This window comes from Antennarius striatus, chromosome 5 (assembly GCF_040054535.1).
Source record: "Antennarius striatus isolate MH-2024 chromosome 5, ASM4005453v1, whole genome shotgun sequence".
Taxonomy (NCBI): Eukaryota; Metazoa; Chordata; class Actinopteri; order Lophiiformes; family Antennariidae; genus Antennarius; species Antennarius striatus.
In genome coordinates this window covers 13,255,147-13,269,230 of record NC_090780.1, presented here as the reverse complement: position 1 = coordinate 13,269,230, position 14,084 = coordinate 13,255,147, and the positions used below count along the sequence as shown (strand labels likewise).

General features: G+C 41.9%; 1 protein-coding gene across 1 annotated transcript in view; it reads right to left on the bottom strand.

Moving 5' to 3' along the window:
• LOC137595051 (AMP deaminase 2-like) overlaps positions 1–14,084 on the bottom strand; it is a 32,086-nt gene that overhangs the window by 4,106 nt on the left and 13,896 nt on the right. The window contains 15 exon segments of the mRNA XM_068314850.1: positions 48–221; positions 777–897; positions 994–1,157; positions 1,248–1,374; positions 1,557–1,720; positions 1,816–1,947; positions 2,034–2,228; positions 2,331–2,460; positions 2,562–2,651; positions 2,739–2,880; positions 3,782–3,968; positions 4,066–4,177; positions 5,853–5,921; positions 6,442–6,572; positions 7,085–7,215. Of these exon segments, the coding sequence (XP_068170951.1) occupies positions 48–221; positions 777–897; positions 994–1,157; positions 1,248–1,374; positions 1,557–1,720; positions 1,816–1,947; positions 2,034–2,228; positions 2,331–2,460; positions 2,562–2,651; positions 2,739–2,880; positions 3,782–3,968; positions 4,066–4,177; positions 5,853–5,921; positions 6,442–6,572; positions 7,085–7,215 (2,069 nt within the window).

Sequence of the window (14,084 nt, the reverse complement as noted above, 5' to 3'; positions counted from 1 at the left end):
TTGTATTTCTTAGGTATAGCGTGTTGTGCAGACTCCCACAGACTGACCTTGGTGAAGTGGAACTGAAGCGGGTCGTCAGTGGACAGCGACACCATGAGGCCTCTGGACAGGTACTCTGGTAGGGGGTTGCGGTGGTAGCTGAGGAACAGGCTGTTGTTACTCAGTGGCGACATGGCGATTCCAACTTGAGCCAAATAGTAGAGATACTGCAGCACCGGGGCCTGAGGGGAATCAAACAGGAGGCAGACAGAGAATCAGGACGTGAGCACTGATGCGTTCATCGTGTTCAGGACTAGTTACTAGTTACCTCACCCATTGACTACATTTAATTTCAATGTGTAAATTAATTTATGTTGTTTTAATTTACTATGTCCTTTGTGAGCATATCTTTCCTGAGTTGCAGTAATCAGTGTTGGTTGGGTTGGACCATGTTTATTTTTGTTATAATGAATGATGACATTTGTTCTGCGTAACAGCATGTACCCTGTTCCGCCTTTTAAGTTTTAAATGCAATCAATCAAATATCCATTATTCTAAAAATTACCATGGAGTCTGATCTACTGCTCTCTAACACAGTCTCAATATACAGTATGGTGAGAATAAGTGTCCACAAACATTTTCATCTGCTTTTCATATTTTTCATTATTTTGGTAACATACAACTCATCCATTCATACACTACTGGGGTTTTTATGTCATGCAACATTTCATCAGAACATGATTTCAACACCACAGCAGACAGTCTCCTGGAAACAGTGAAGCAGCCCCTGCCTTTACCTTCCTGAGCAGCAGCCCGTGGGAGATGTTCTCTGACAGCATGTAACCTGACACCAGGTGGTGGATTGGCCCCGCCTCCCCACAGTGAGGTCGCAGCACAAAAGTGTGGAAGCCTCGGCGCCTGTGAGGAAAAACCCATTTACCCAACAGCCCTCATGGATTTTGTGTTAATTGAAGTCATGGTCATAGATTCTGAATTCCTCCAGCAAGCCTTTACCTCCGCAGGTGATTCAGCACAGTCATGTTGGCATAAGTGTAGTAGAGGTAGTAGGAGTAGGGGGGGTTGTCTTCCTCTGTCCAGTTAGCTGGAAGAGGACTGTCAAGATTGAAAATGTGGTGCTCCGGTTTAGACTCGTCGTCCACGCTGTCGAAACCAACCACCTAGCAACAGTAAACACCCAGAGCAGCGATCAGACATGATTCAGAATGAATCACAGTGACAGCTCGGCTTTCTGGTGTCGTGATGCTCACGTGTTCCAGGAAGAGATGCAGCTCAGGATGACTTTGGGGATTGATGGTGACTTCAAAGAGAGGCATGAAGATGTTCTCCAACATCTCCTGGAAATTAGCAAACTGCTTCTTTATGTGGTACACGTCACTGGAGGGGAGCAACCAAACCACTTTTATTAATTGTTCATGTTTTATGATTTCACTCAGATTGTAGGTCTGCTCGTAGGAACCACATGCTATCTAGGTGCCAGGATATCTCATGAAAAAAATTTTTTTTTAATAAATAATGAATTTTTTTGTTCTCTGTTGTCTTGAGTTGGAATTACTCACAAGAGACGGGGCACCTGCACCAGCCAGCGGACATTATCAGAGTACACTCGATGCTCCACAGCCCACTGAGCCAGCTTATCCCATTCATCCCGAGACCGACCGTAAATGGACAGACGGAGCTCCGAGTTCTGGTACTTACTTTCCTCCAAGTCTTCCATCACCTCCTGGTCACAGAGCAGCAGGAGATTGATTGAATTAGTGATTGTATAGGTAAACAGTTTGGATGAGGCACCACATACACACATGAGTGATTTCACACCTTGATAATATGCCCGAAGTATTTTCCTTCGATGTGATTGTCAGTCTTGATGAAGATCTCTCTGAGGATGGATTCTCCAATCGGGTTGTATTTGGCATTGAACTTGTCAAAGCGATGAAAAGTGTTACGGTCCTGAAGAGTAAATGCAAATAGTCAAATCTAATTTGCACATAAACTAAATGTAATAAGTAGAATCTTCTGCTGCTCTTGTTTCTCACCGCATGCATGTCCAGAGTGTCTACGCTCAGGTCGAACGCCGTCAGGTTCATGCTCTCAAATACCTCCTTGAGGGTCTGACCACGACCGTTCTCCACGTGAACGATTTCCCCTGGGTATTTCTTCATGGCTTTCTTGATGAACCTCAGCAGGTGCTTCTGATTCATGCAGGACGAGGCATGTATGTGTGTGTCCACCTGGTGTTTGGATGGAGGAGAACACGTGACAGTGCAGTTCAGTTAGCTGTCATCACCACAGAACGTATGGCTTAAACATTTCCATCACACGTGGTGTCTCGCCTTTCGTATGTTGTAGAAGTCCCTGTGTGGAACTTTCTTCTGAGCTGCCAGCTCCTTCATCTCATTCAGCAGGATGTGCATCTGGAACTTAGAGCTGAGATACTGCAGACGGCGGTAGCAGAAAGACTTCCTGTAAACACCATCCACAGCACGTACAGGCGGATTTCATTTAGAATAACAACTGGGCTACAAAGCAGTGGTATTTTTAGAAAGGTGGCAAGAAATACTCACACTGGTCCATTGATTATAAGTGCCATCATTACATTCATATCTGCAATGTACTCCTTCAGGTCAGGATAGGACAGGTCCAGTTCTGTGCTTCTGAAGAAGAGAGCGGCATCAAAGTTACACAAATGGCCTTAACACCTGTTTAGAGTGACATGGCCTTCTACAGGTGTCAGAACGTACTTATCCATGTTGGTCTTCTTGGTGTAGACATGGATGACTCCATCCACCATCTTGCAGCCGTACCCTGTGTCTGCCGGCATGTTCTTGGGGTCCTGATTGTCATACGGGTGCGTTTCCGAAACTGGAGGATGGACGGGCGCGTCTGGGAAAGATGAGCTGTGTATTAGCTAAATGTTATCATCAATTAACAACACAACTGCTAAAATTACTGTTGAGACTGGAGGGCATCCTTATATTATTACATCCCACTTCAAAGCGGTGATGTATTGTAATTGTCAGTGTTCGTGTGTTCGTCCATTCGTTCGGCCATTAGTTCGTCCACCAAATATCTCCACAATCGTTGCAGGTAGAAAGATGAAACAAAAAGCACATTACTCGGGCAGCAAAGGGGATGAAAATGAGATGTTGACCTTGACCTTAAAAAAATAGGTCAAGGTCAAATTTCAACTTTTGTACACTCAGAAACCGGATAAAATAGAACGACAAGGGAGAAGGCCAGTGTAAGACCAAAGCTACTGCTTTGATCAGTGACAGTAGGTCAGAGCCCTAGCTTTGATCTTTGACCTATGCAAGTGGGTCAGGGTAAAATTTTGAATTCAGGGGTGTTGCGGGATGTTGCAGTCTGTGACTGCATTGGTTCTTGTTTGATTTAGAATTAATTTTGGCAAGCTGCTTTATGCTAAATGTACAGTAACTCTTTCTCATTATCTGTGTACACACAACCTTTTCAATCTGGCTGAAAAGGTTGGCATCACTTATAATGTGTTTTCTGAAAACAATCATAAGAAACCTCATGATTTTCAACTCAGTAAACTAATAAAATAGTAAAAGATGTTGATCACAATCTTAATTACACATTTTGTCTATAAGTACATCAAGCAAAGATATTCCTCTCCTACGATGTGAAACAAAGCAGAAAATTGTTTCATTTGAGAAACTGAGACTGAAGAAGTCGCCATTGTTCTTGCTTGAAAACGGCTCACTTATACTAACATCACATTGCCTTCTCAGCTACAGCATAATAGAATACATGTGTGTCGTACCGGCATCTACAGGTGTCTCTGGTATGTCATCATAAGCATTAAGATCCAGACACGACATCCCGAGATCCTGCAGGGCATGAGTTGTCGTCTTACAAAAATTCTGCAGAGATCGATTGATGTACTTCTCCCGGATGAATAATGCCTTCACCACACATTTAGCAGCATCTACCAAGTCAGTAAAGGGGACCTGAGAAGATATCGACATAAAACGGATGTGAATCCAAATTAACTGACTGGAATTTAAGGTCAAATATCTGCTGAAAACATTAAATGTTCTCACTCACCCCACACTTTTCCTCCCCAGATATTGAGACTCGCTGGTACTCCTTGTCCATTGGCAATTCCCTCTCCTTAAATCCATCATCAACTGTGTCCACACTTGCAACATTAATTATCCTTAAAGGGTAAAGATTGGAAGGCAAATGAGGAGAGTGGAGGTTGGGTTGTGGATGTCACACAGATATGTGGGTACAGACAAGAAATAAACTAAGGGGATTTCAGAAGCTCTGGGCTTTAAAGCCTTGTTATATTATTATAGATTAGAGACCCTTAGTGTTTTAAATAGCAACACTTTGTCAAAAATTCTTTTAATTTCTTTACATATTGTTTCTTTACACAAAAAACCTTTTCGTTCTTTACAATGTTTTCAGGAGAAGGCAACCAAATTCAACTGGCAATACGATTTCAAAGCATCTGGGAAAACATCTACTGTATGTAAGATAATTCTGTGTGAACTATCGATTTAATAACACTGTTAATGGTGTTCATCACAAAAGTAATTTTACATTCAAATTTGGGAAAAATTGGACAAAATGGGAACAAGTAAGACGTCCCTGCACTAGCTGGCAACAGCTAGACTAGCTAGACAGCTAGTCTAGCTGTTAATTTGATGTCAGACCATCCATATATAGGTCACGCCATGACTACATTACAGAACTACAGTACAGTGAGATACCTCTACTTACGAATGTCTCTACTTACGAAATGTTCTACTTACGAAATTTCTCAGCAGGAAAATATTACCTCTACTTACGAAAGAAATTTCCACTTACTTAATGTAAAAACACAGTATCGGCTGATACTCGAATAAAAACACGGTATCGGCTGATACTTGAATCTCCCACAGGTTCCTGAACGCAACATTCTCATAGCTGCTCTGCCATTGGCTGTTAGACAATGGGATGCTCTTCCTGTCATCCTATTGGCTAAGAGGGATGCCACTTAAGGCATTGCGTGGGAGGTTGGAGAAGTTCAAAAGGAGGACTAGAATTCACTCTTGTTCGGCATCGTGAGATAAAAGCGCACATGAACCAAAGAAGGCATAAAATAATGGGGACAGCTGTTAAAAGGTAAATGACCGTCATTATTATTCTTTACTCTATTCTTTGTTTTTCACGTTATGCACAACTATCATTTTTTGTGTAATAATGTAATCGTAACATGTATTTGTTACATGTTTTGATGCATTTTTATGCTTTATGAAACATTTATGTCGGAATTTTTGTGGGCTTGGAACGGATTAGGGCATTTGCATGGAAAACGCGTCTCTACTTACGTAATTTTCTACTTACTTAATTTCTTCCAGAGCCAATTAATTTTGTAGGTAGAGGTACCACTATATATTGAATTTATCAGAGAATACTAAAGCTTTTGTTAACATTACGATATGGTATTTCTGTTACAGAAAGAAATCTGAAAAATAATTTCTCCAAGTGGAATTCAAAAATACTCAAACAAAGCTGTTGTTAATAGAGAGGCTAAAATGAAGAGATGAACGTATCCGTCTGGGTAAGTGCATTGTTCCTCAGGTCACCAGTAGGGGGGAGATGTCCTCCTTCTATACATACTGATCTCTGGACAAATGGTTTTGAACACAGGTGCTTATTTTACTGTCTAGAGTTCCCGAATACAGCAAACAGAACATTGATAAGTATATAGCCTTGATAAATATACATACTGAGGTTAGTAGTGAAGTGGGAACAAGCCAAATAAAGATGAAATGAAGAACAACATCCAAAGAGAAAATCCCCACACATACCCTCACATACAAACCAGAACAGTTCTCACTCACTCCAAGTCTGGGGTGCTGTCGATTTTCATGAAGTCCTGTTTGGCACGGAGCAAAATCTCTGGCTCAAGCCTTTGGGTGATGAGCAGCAGCACAGTGTGGGCAAGGCAGGGGGGGGCAACAGGAATCAGAAGGGGTGACAAGAAATTTAGCACACAAATACTGTATATGCGCAAACACAATTTCCCAAAGAAACACACAGACAAGACATTTCAGGCATTCACAGATCAAGAAGTTTGATAAAAACAGAATCGTATCCCAAATTAGTAGCGGTGCACCCTGATTGGTCAACACAGGCTCACGGGAGATGAATAACCAGGTTATTGATTGGTTTAGTGCTGCAGAGAGCATCAATCCTGGTAACTCGTGCACACATACATCCCTATGAAGGCTGAACACTTCAACAGGTGCCAACAGCTGGTCAGACTAGCTCCCACTGGCCAGCCAGACCGTTTACAGGGGTGAGTCATGTTGGGCACTAATGAGCTGTGTGGGTGATGTTTAAGAGGTGGAGGCAGGGGAGTGTCGCTGTCTGCGGTTTTGCCAAGGTCTCCCAACTGGAGTTGTGATTGTGTTGTTTGAATTTGCTCACTTGATGTCCTGGCTGATTTGTCTTTCGAGGCGATGCCGTCGCTCCTCCAGCTGTTCGATGGGACTGTTCTCTGGGAACTCATAAGGAGCGCTTCGCATTTCGCTTTCTGCCATGCTGCGAGTGAACAGCTCCTGGGACAAACACAGTACATTTGTAGTGTCATAAAAGGCTAACAGGTCTGTTTCCACGTACTTACACACACAACAATAAAAATAATAATATACTTTTAGTATTATTTTCAAGCAAATGATGCAGGTGCAAGCAAAAGTGCTGTGATTCAAGTTATGGAGTAAATGATTTAAAGCTTTAGTGTAGATATTCCAGGTTTTATGTACTTTATTCAATGCATTACAAAAAATAAAATCTTAAAACTAATTTTTCGAAAATTTAGGAAACCTAGTGGCTCCTGGAAATGGTCATCCAGAAAGAGACCACTGAAGCTGTTTAAAGATGTTATTTGGTTAACTTCTGAATATTTTTTACATCCCACTTCAATGGGATGTAAAAACGAGATGTTGCCTTGTTTAATTTGCCATTAAGCGCTTTTCTTACGAGCAAAATCCAGAGTCAAACAAATGCCTCTAACAGCTGAACGCTTCTGGTTGCTGAGTGGCATCATCATCTGTCAATCTTGACTTTTTACCTCAGCGATCTCCTTGTACTTCTCCTCCATGGATGTACGCAGATCGATCGGGTAGTGGGTGGCAGAAACAGGCGTCCCTGGGAGGGATCTCTGGGGCTTGAGGGGTTTGGACCCAGATGTACTAAACAGATCTGGAAGGAGACACAGACAGAGTTATGGGGGAGGGGGTAACATAAACATGGTATCAACATAAAAGTTTATTTTTAGAGTCCAGTGAAGAAGACAAAACGGGTTACAATTAAGAAGAAACAGACCAGTGAAAGGCTGAAATGCCTGAAAGCTGTTAAACATTTAAGATGTTGTGTTAAAAAAATTATTTTCAGCATCATTTGCTGAGGCTGTTGAGACACAGATGATCGATTGTGACTGCACCCTCTCACATAAAGTTGACTAGTATTCTGCTATACTGTCCTTACTAGTGTATCATCATGTAAAGACATGTCCACAGGTAATCAACATAAAGAACAAGTATGAATTCACAAATCACCACCCAAGATGCATTTTTCATATTGTGTGTCAAAAATAACATTATTTGTTTGTAATAAATAAATACCCCTGCTTGTGAAACAGTTTTCGAGTTATGTTCCAGAAACCCTCATCTGAGACAAATCCCACTAACAGGATAAGTCGAACTCCAATTTATGACCATGGGGAAAAAAAGGAACTTTAATCCTTTTACATTTTTAACAGCAACAACCCTTCTTCAGTAGAGAATGAGCTTAAATCCAACTTTCACCCAAGGAAGTGAAAAACAAATAGATAGAACAGAAATTTCTTCATGGCGAGTCACTAGTTTGTCTTACGATTGATCTGCGAACAAAATTTTAAAACAAACTGTTTCTGAGGTCCTGAAACCAGAGGTGACTCTTCGACAGACGGAACATGAAATACACTCATTTTCTAAGCCTTCTGCAGAATAAAATACTTTACACTGTCTAATGTACAGTTAGAGTAATGTTATTATAGATTACTACACAATGAAGTTACCTGTATTACCACAGAAGAGACCATATCAAGCAAGTCACTTGTTGAGTATGAAAAGTTCTATCTTTTCTTTTGCGCTAGTAAATCAAACAAATATTTGCTCAAGTAAAATTCTAAAAGTATTTCCATTTCTGCAATAAACAGTCAAGCATTTTATAAGGTGAATTCAGGGCTAAATGTTTGTGTTGTGCGTGCTTAAGAATTCATTTACTGTATATCATTTAGATCAGAGATGGCATAATGTACCCGTAAGAGGACACAAGCCAGTATCTTATTGTGTCGGTCCCAAGCCCGGATAAATACAGAGGGTTGCTCAGGAAGGGCATCCGGCGTAAAACTTATGCCAAACCAAACATGCGAATCAAACCTATGACTTCCATACCGGATCGGTCGAGGCCCCGTTTAACAACGACCACCATCGGTGCTGTTGACCTACAGGGTGCTGGTGGAAATTGGACTACTGTTGGTCGAAGAAGGAGAGGAGGAAGACAGAGTAGAGGAACGCCAAGAGTACAGGACTGACAGTAGGGACGTTGAATGTTGGAACTACGGTTCCTCTAAGGTAGAGAGTTGGTTGAGGAAGGAAGGTAGACATACTGTGTGTCCAGGAAACCAGTTGGAAAGATAGCAAGGCTAGAAGCTTAGGAGCAGGGTTCAAGTTGTTCTATCATGGTGTAGATAGGAAAAGAAATGGAGTAGGAGTTATCTTGAAGGAGGAGTTTGTTAGGAATGTCCTGGAGGTAAAATGAGTGTCAGATAGAGTGATGACTCTGAAGCTAGAAATCGAAGGTGTGATGGTCAATGTTGTTAGTGGGTATGTTCCACAGGTAGGATGTGAGCTGGAGGAGGAGGAGAAATTCTGGTTGGACTTTGACGAGGTGATGCAGAGCATACCTAGAAGTGAGAGAGTTGTCATTGGTGCAGACTTTAATGGACATGTTGGTGCAGGAAACAAAGGTTATGAGGAGCTGATGGGCAGGTTTGTATCCAGGAGAGGAATGCAGGAGGACAGATGGTAGTTTACTTTGCAAAAAGGACAGAAATGGCTGTAGTGAATACTTTCTTCCAGAAGAGGCAGGAACATAGGGTGACCTATGAGAGTGGTGGTAGGAGCACACAGGTAGACTACATCTTGTGTAGACGGTGTAACCTGAAGGAGTGTTGCATGACTTTTAGGAAGGAGTTAAGACAGGCTCTGGGTGGTCAGGAGGTGCTGCCAGATGACTGGACAACTACAACTAATGTGATCAGGCAGACAGGTAGGAGAGTACTTGGTGTGTCATCTGGAAGGAAAGTAGATAAGGAGACTTGGTGGTGGAATGAGGAGGTACAGGAGTGTATACAGAGAAAGAGGTTAGCTAAGAAGAAGTGGGACACTGAGAGGACTGAGGAGAGTAGACAGGAGTACAGGGAGATGCAGCCTAAGGTGAAGGTAGAGGTAGCAAAGGCCAAACAAGGGGCTTATGATGATTTGTATGCTAGGTTGGACAGTAAGGAGGGAGAGACTGATCTATACAGGTTGGCAAGACAGAGAGACAGAGATGGAAAGGACGTGCAGCAGGTTAGGGCGATTAAGGATAGGGATGGAAGTCTATTCACAGGTGCCAGTAGTGAGATGGGAAGATATAAAGAACACTTTGAAGAGTTGATGAACGTGGAAAATGAGAGAGAACAAAGACTAGAAGAGGTGACTGTTGTGGACCAGGAAGTAGTCGGGATGAAGTGAGGAGGGCATTGAAGAGGATGAAGAGTGGAAAGGCAGTCAGTCCTGATGATATACCTGTGGAGGCATGAAAGTGCCTAGGAGAGGTGGCAGTAGAGTTTCTGACTGGGTTGTTTAACAGGATCTTAGATAGTGAGAAGATGCCTGAGGAATGGAGAAGTGTGCTGGTGCCCATTAAGAACAAGGGAGATGTGCAGAGTTGTGGCAACTACAGAGGAATAAAGCTGATGAGCCATACAATGGGAAAGATGGGAAAGAGTAGTGGAAACTAGACTAAGGGCCGCAGTGAGCATTTGTGAGCAGCAGTATGGTTTCATGCCAAAAAAGAGTACTACAGATGCAGTATTTGCTTTGAGGGCGTTGATAGAGAAGTACAGAGAAGGCCAAACGGAGCTGCATTGTGTTTTTGTAGATCTGGAGAAAGCTTATGACAGGGTGCCCAGAGAGGAACTGTGGTATTGTATGAGGAAGTCTGGAGTGGCAGAGAAGTATGTTAGAGCAGTGCAGGATATGTATGAGGACTGTAAGACAGTGGTGAGGTGTGCTGTAGGTGAGACAGAGGAGTTCAAGGTGGACGTGGGGACTGAATCAGGGATCAGCTCTGTTCGCTATGGTGATGGACAGGCTGACAGACGAGGTTAGACAGGAATCTTCATGGACTATGATGTTTCAGATGACATTGTGATCTGTAGTGAGAGCAGGGAACAGGTGGAGGAGAAGCTAGAGAGGTGGAGGTTTGTCCTGGAAAGAAGAGGAATGAAGGTTAGCTGCAGTGAGACAGAGTACATGTGTATGAATGAGAGGGACCCAAGTGGAAGAGTGAGGTTACAGGGAGAAGAGATCAAGAAGGTGGAGGATTTTAAGTACTTAAGGTCAACAGTACAGAGCAATAGCAAGTGTGGAAAAGAGGTGAAGAAGTGTGTACAGGCAGGTACGGGTGGAGGAAAGTGTCAGGTATGATGTGTGATAGAAGAGTTTCAGCTAAAATGAAAGGAAAAGTGTACAAAACTGTGGTGAGACCAGCGATGTTGTTTGGCCTAGAGACAGTGTCACTGAGGAAAAGACAGGAGACAGAGCTGGAGGTAGCAGAGATGAAGATGCTGAGGTTCTCTCTGGGAGTGACCAGGATAGATAGGACCAGGAATGAGTACATCAAAGGGACAGAACATGTTAGAGGTTTTGGAGATACAATCAGAGAGGCCAGACTGAGATGGTTTGGACATGTCCAGAGGAGAGATAGGGAATATATTGGTAGAAGGATGCTGAGTTTTGAACTGCCAGGCAGGAGGCTTAGAGGAAGACCAAAGAGGAGGTTAATGAATGTAGTGAAAGAGGACATGAAGGTAGTTGGTGTGAGAGAAGAGGATGCAGAAGACAGGGTTAGATGGAGGCAACGGATTCGCTGTGGCAACCCCTGAAGGGAAAAGCCAAAACGAAAAGAAGAAAATCACAGATGGCATCACGTCCAGTGTAAAGCTTTAAAATGTTGATGTTTAGTTGCTACTCAGTCATTCTGATGCCAAACATGATTCCTTCCTGGACTAACAGACCTTTAAAGCCTAAAGCAGAGTCAGACAAATAAAGAAAGCAGACAAACAAACATGCAATTACAGTATAAGCACCAATGAATGAATGAATGATAAACCAGAGTGTACAACATTACTTCTTTTTTTTGCTGCTTTGTATTCATTGGACACTTCATCCTGTCACTACATTCACTGCTGATGATGCATTTGATGTTTCAATTCAACACCGTTTGATATCTTTCTTTTTGTGCATAAATGAAAAATAAAAGGGCCGTCACATTTGCTGCTGGGTATTACTAACATCAGAACCAACGACTGCAGCTTTTGTTCCTGAAATCTGGATCATCTACAGCCAAAATACTCTTCTCTCACCTGGAGTCAACAATTGTCCAAGTTTGCCGGTAATAAATAATGTTTGCTATTAAAGCACTCACATTGTTGTCAGCATATGCCTATGTAAAATAAATTCATTATGTATTTAGAAATACAGTGGTCATGTGAGTGTGTCCACAGAATGTTTTTTTCTCCACTATTCCTGATGGGAGGAAAACTACCTGGATGAGTTTTCACATTTCAAAGAGTCTGTATTTTACTGGAAAGCAATGATGCTGGAATTACAATCAAGAAGCAGTGGAAACAACACAGACACAGTATAGCACTGCTACACTGTATATATGACATTACTGTCGTATTGAATCACATTTAGAACATGCACGGCACTGGTAAACTATAATTTGTGTTTGGCTTACAGAAGGTTGTGACATGGTGGTTTGAATGAAGAAAAGCATAATTTTGGTGGCCAGAGGTTTAGCTCTGATTTACACCTCCTTGTGGCTGTCTAGACTGCCAGCCTTGAAATTAATGTAAGCACCAAAAAAACATGTAAAAAAAAAAAAGAAGAAAAAGAAGGAGAACTCTAAATTCAAACAGTAAATCTGAATAATCAGTTGACTAAAAACCATACCAGAACTGACCTCAATGCCCCAAACCAAACACAGACAATGAATTAAAACTGTGTTGTCTGGACTGAGGGGTATCTGGGTGGAGTAAGGACCTCCCTCCTTCAGACACAAGACAACAGCCCACTCATCCTCTACGTACAATGAAGACGTCAGTACAGATGGTATCAGACAATCACACACACACATTTCACAGAGCCCGGCTTCAGGGAAACACAGCATTGTGAATGCACCACTTCACACACACTGTTCACACACCTGACAATGACACAGAGGAGCTTCCCTACTGCAGACCTGCTGGAAACAGATGATGGAAGTAATCTCACAATAAACCTACCATGATGGAGGCAAACTTCACAGACAAAAAAAATTCTTGTTGAAGAACCACACAGAGAAATGACAGATCTGCAGACTCTTGTTTACTGCCTAAACCAGCCACATATTTAAGTGAAAGTGAACTGTAATTTAAACAGTACCACAGTTCGGAGAACACACAGTAATTCAGTCCTTCAGAATTAGCTCATGGCTTTGGGAGTGGTGTTGTTTGTCTTCTATATTTGCTGTCTGGCCTGCGACAGTTATTCTCTAGCATCGCCGGTCTGATTAAGAACTGGCCAGAGGATGAAACTCCTCTGTATAAAAACACTGCAGGATGCCATAAAGCATCTCAATAATTCACATAAGTTTAACCTGACAGGAGTCAGAGAAGCGCCGTGATCCTCATGAGGGACATGACAACGTCTGACAAATGACAAATCACATGAGGTTAGACTGGAAAATACCACAAATGAAGAGTTATTTAATAAATTCTATACATAAACAAAAAAAAAACATTTAAAAAATAACTAAGGATTGCATTAAATATATGTTAGTTCTTGATAGTACTATCTACAAAACATCATAAATTATGACAAGTTTATTAAGGTCTTAAACAAATATGAGCATAATTTTATTATATCTGCCCAATCAGTTTAACAAATGAAATCACGCGTGTGTGACTATGAGAACGACCTCATTTTACACAAACAGATGACTTCAAGAAGAAAAGGCTCACAAACAACAGAGGCAATGTAATCCTTTGGCATTTCCACCACGGTCCACTCTTAATCCAGCAGCCCAAACTCTATTTATCTCAGTGATATCATGGTTACAGTGGGGGGCGCTTCAGCCCGCATCTGCGAAAATGAATGTGGATCAATATGAGACAAACAACCCACTTCCTTCTTGGGGGTAGTTAATATGTGAAGAATATGTTTTACAGGAAGGAGAGAGAAATAAATCCAGCTTCCCCTCCAACACGTGTGCCAGTGTGGGTCGTCTTTTTTTAGAATGACATGCCCTTCATGCAGTCATTGTGAGTTCATATCTGACTGGTGAGTAATATTGACAAAGCTCTCATCTCAGCTTTCTCTCACATCCCTGTGACTTGAGTGCAATGCCATTCTAGTTCACATACGGAGAGCTACTGTAGTGTACCAGCACTTTGTTGTGAAGATGGATGCTGTGATACCCAGAAAATCAGTCACATTTAGATGCAACTGTGAATATCAGAGCATTGGTGCTAATCAATGCTTGTTTACTGTTCTAAATTAAATCCAACCACATATAAGTCAAAGAAGATAATGATTCATTTCATAACATAAGAGTTTTTTTCTGCAGCTGAGGCAGCCACACATCATTCTGCCAAACAGTTCGGTGGCCTCTGTCTGGGAGGGTCCGAGCTGACCAGGAGCCGAGGGAGTTTCAGAAGTCAAATATAACTACTTAAAGAAACGTTTTCTGAACTTGTGGAAAAAGCATTACAATTT